This window comes from Salmo salar, chromosome ssa10 (assembly GCF_905237065.1).
Source record: "Salmo salar chromosome ssa10, Ssal_v3.1, whole genome shotgun sequence".
Taxonomy (NCBI): Eukaryota; Metazoa; Chordata; class Actinopteri; order Salmoniformes; family Salmonidae; genus Salmo; species Salmo salar.
In genome coordinates, this window is record NC_059451.1 from 125,287,582 (window position 1) to 125,291,135 (window position 3,554).

A 3,554-nucleotide genomic window follows, 5' to 3' on the forward strand; every position below is an offset into this window, starting at 1 on the left:
TGGCCAGATCGCAGTTGTAAATGAGAACTTGTTCTCAACTGGCCTACCTGGTTAAATAAAGGTTAAAAAAAAATGTAAAGTCTGGTTTTAGACCCCACTGAGACTGCACTCATGAAGGTGGTGAATTACCTTTTAATGGCTTCGGACTGTTCTGCTCTGTACAGTGAAGGGAAAAAATTTAAACGCAAATCAATTTATAACATTTTTGACATTCATTTTTCTGGATTTTTTGTTGTTATTCTGTCTCTCACTGTTCAAATAAACCTACCATTAAAATTATTTTTACTGGGCAAACATACAAAATCAGCAGGGGATCAAATACTTTTTTCCCTCACTGTATCTGTCCTCAAAATTGCCTACCCTGGAAGCATATGTGGGAACTCCTTCAAGATGGTTGGAAAAGCATTCCAGGTGAAGCTGGTTGACAGAATGCCAAGTGTGTGCAAAGCTGTCATCGAGGCAAAGGGTGGCTACTTTGAAGAATCTAAAATATATTTTGATTTGTTTAAAAAAAAAGAAAAAAGGTTACTACATGATTCCATATGTGTTATTTCATAGACTAAATTACATTGATGGATGCCACAATCTGAATGAAATATTAAAGCTGATCCCCATCCACCCCCAAAAAGTAAATAGGAATCTGATGAACACTGCAGAAGACAAGTTCAACGGGAGCAGAGTTGACGCAGTATAACAAATCATCACTGGAGATGTCTATTTCAATTAGTTCCAGATTTATTCCCTAATATTTACAATTCTAAGGGATTGAAATCAATATGGCAGAACAGTCTTGGAGAGTATTCCACCTTCAGGCGTCTTGCAGCTGTTCACTGGCCTGTGTTGCTGAAATATCAAGTCGTATTAGGATGTGCTTGTTGTCACCACAGGCACAGTTCAATCTAAACAGGACAGTTCAGATGTCTCAATCCAGTGCACAATATTAACACTGAAAATAAACTAGCTTCCAAGTACATAAATAGATCGTTTTAATACTGTGTGTCTTTCTCTTCGAAGGCAAAATATACAGTGACAGGTCCAGCACTAGTCTGTACAGTCTCCGTAGCTGTTATTACCATCAGACAGCCCAGGCCATAGGCAAAACACGGGATGCCTGCAAGACAGGGGCAGAAAACATGGACCAGTTCAATGTGTTTTGTGTTGCACTCTGCTTGCAGTAGACTGTACAGTTTAAGGCCTATATAGTGACACGTACAATTCTGGGACAAAAAAAAACATAGATGATGAGAATAAGAAGTTATTATTATACAACTAGTTAACTGTCTACTAAATCAATATGAAACATGTGAGGGCCAAGTTGAGGTTCCAGAGACACTATTAAATACTAGTCTCCACCTTGGCCTTTTTTTCCCACTGACCTAGATTGACGACTTTCAACACGCTAAAAAACGTGTCTTCATAGTCTAAGTTCTGTGCTGGTGCTTTGGAACAGTGGTACTTGATAAAAGGGAAACAACCAGTCCTCAGTATGTGGTAATTGGCTCCCTGTACCACCCAGTTGAAGTTGGACCTCCCGAACTGGTCGTTAGTGACGACGCTGTAGCGGACACAGAAGGAGGTCCAGGGAGGGAGGTTCCGCTGTAGCAGGTGACATGTCAGCACCTCCGAAGCTGCGGGACGCGGCCGTCCTTTCCTCCGCAGTGCGCTCGGAAACAGAGCGACTTTGAGGAATATGTTGTGTGTCCGCCGGAGAACTTCCTTCATGCTATGGATCATAGCTTATTGATTGGCAGGTGGTTTTTTACCAGTAAGATGGCTAGCTTATGACACCAGTATAATGTTAGTTCAGAGGGGATAAAGTGTGGACGTTCTTCAAAGCACAAATACCTTCTAAGTTGTGTCTTATTCATTAATGTCTTGTTTTATAAGCAGACTTGCTAGCTAGTTATCTAGCTGTAAAGACCACCAAGCTAGCGCTAGTTATCTAGCTGTAAAGACCACCAAGCTAGCGCTAGTTATCTAGCTGTAAAGACCACCAAGCTAGCTAGTTATCGAGCTGTAAAGACCACCAAGCTAGCGCTAGTTATCTAGCTGTAAAGACCACCAAGCTAGCGCTAGTTATCTAGCTGTAAAGACCACCAAGCTAGCTAGTTATCTAGCTGTAAAGACCACCAAGCTAGCTAGTTATCTAGCTGTAAAGACCACCAAGCTAGCACTAGTTATCTAGCTGTAAAGACCACCAAGCTAGCTAGTTATCGAGCTGTAAAGACCACCAAGCTAGCGCTAGTTATCTAGCTGTAAAGACCACCAAGCTAGCTAGTTATCGAGCTGTAAAGACCACCAAGCTAGCGCTAGTTATCTAGCTGTAAAGACCACCAAGCTAGCACTAGTTATCTAGCTGTAAAGACCACCAAGCTAGCTAGTTATCTAGCTGTAAAGACCACCACGCTAGCGCTAGTTATCTAGCTGTAAAGACCACCAAGCTAGCTAGTTATTTAGCTGTAAAGACCACCAAGCTAGCTAGTTATCGAGCTGTAAAGACCACCAAGCTAGCGCTAGTTATCTAGCTGTAAAGACCACCAAGCTAGCTAGTTATCTAGCTGTAAAGACCACCACGCTAGCGCTAGTTATCTAGCTGTAAAGACCACCAAGCTAGCTAGTTATTTAGCTGTAAAGACCACCAAACAGTCTCCTCTTAAGCGCAAGACAACACGCTCCATAAAATGTCATCTCAAGTCCGTTGTTGTTCCGTCAAACTTTTTTATCGATCAACTTCTAACTCACCCTTGTAACTAAACCGGAAACGTGTTCCGTCCGACTAGCAACACAGCACATCGAACTGTGGTTCCTAGCTGAAGGCTAATTCTCTATATATCGCTCTTTACATTAAATGGACATTTTAATCTATAATAACGTTTGTATCTTCTTAAATTGAGTTGCTCTAAATAAATACAGCAGGTAGCCTAGTGGTTAGAGCGTTGGGCCAGTAACCAAAAGGTTGCTGGATCGAATCCCCGAGCTGACAAGGTAAAAATCAGTCATTCTGCCCCTGAACAAGGCAGCACTGTTTCCCGCACTGTTTCCAGCACTTGTTCTTAACTGACTTGCCATGTTAAATAAAGGTTACATTTAAAAAGCCTAAACATAATCACAGACTAACACACTATACAATGTAGCTACAACCTCTGGAAGGTATGGTATACCTCCCAGGTCTCTGGGCTTGATTCTGGACTGTTATTCCCTGGCCCCTGGGCTTTATTCTGGACTGTCATTCCCTGGTCCCTGGGCTTTATTCTGGACTGTCATTCCCTGGTCCCTGGGCTTTATTCTGGACTGTCATTCCCTGGTCCCTGGGCTTTATTCTGGACTGTCATTCCCTGGTCCCTGGGCTTTATTCTGGACTGTCATTCCCTGGTCCCTGGGCTTTATTCTGGACTGTCATTCCCTGGTCCCTGAGCTTTATTCTGGACTGTCATTCCCTGGTCCCTGGGCTTTATTCTGGACTGTCATTCCCTGGTCCCTGGGCTTTATTCTGGACTGTCATTCCCTGGTCCCTGGGCTTTATTCTGGACTGTCATTCCCTGGTCCCTGGGCTT

The 3,554-nt window shown here is 42.9% G+C and overlaps 1 protein-coding gene across 1 annotated transcript; it reads right to left on the reverse strand.

Moving 5' to 3' along the window:
• Positions 1 to 717: 717 nt before the first annotated feature.
• cssa10h15orf61 (chromosome ssa10 C15orf61 homolog) lies at positions 718 to 2,764 on the reverse strand. The gene is made up of 2 exons (XM_014126117.2): positions 1,377 to 2,764; positions 718 to 1,111 (listed from the first exon to the last, which is right to left on the reverse strand). The coding sequence occupies exons 1-2, from the start codon at positions 1,732 to 1,734 to the stop codon at positions 987 to 989; spliced, it is 483 nt and encodes a 160-aa protein (XP_013981592.1). The 5' UTR covers positions 1,735 to 2,764; the 3' UTR covers positions 718 to 986.
• Between the last annotated feature and the right edge of the window lie 790 nt (positions 2,765 to 3,554).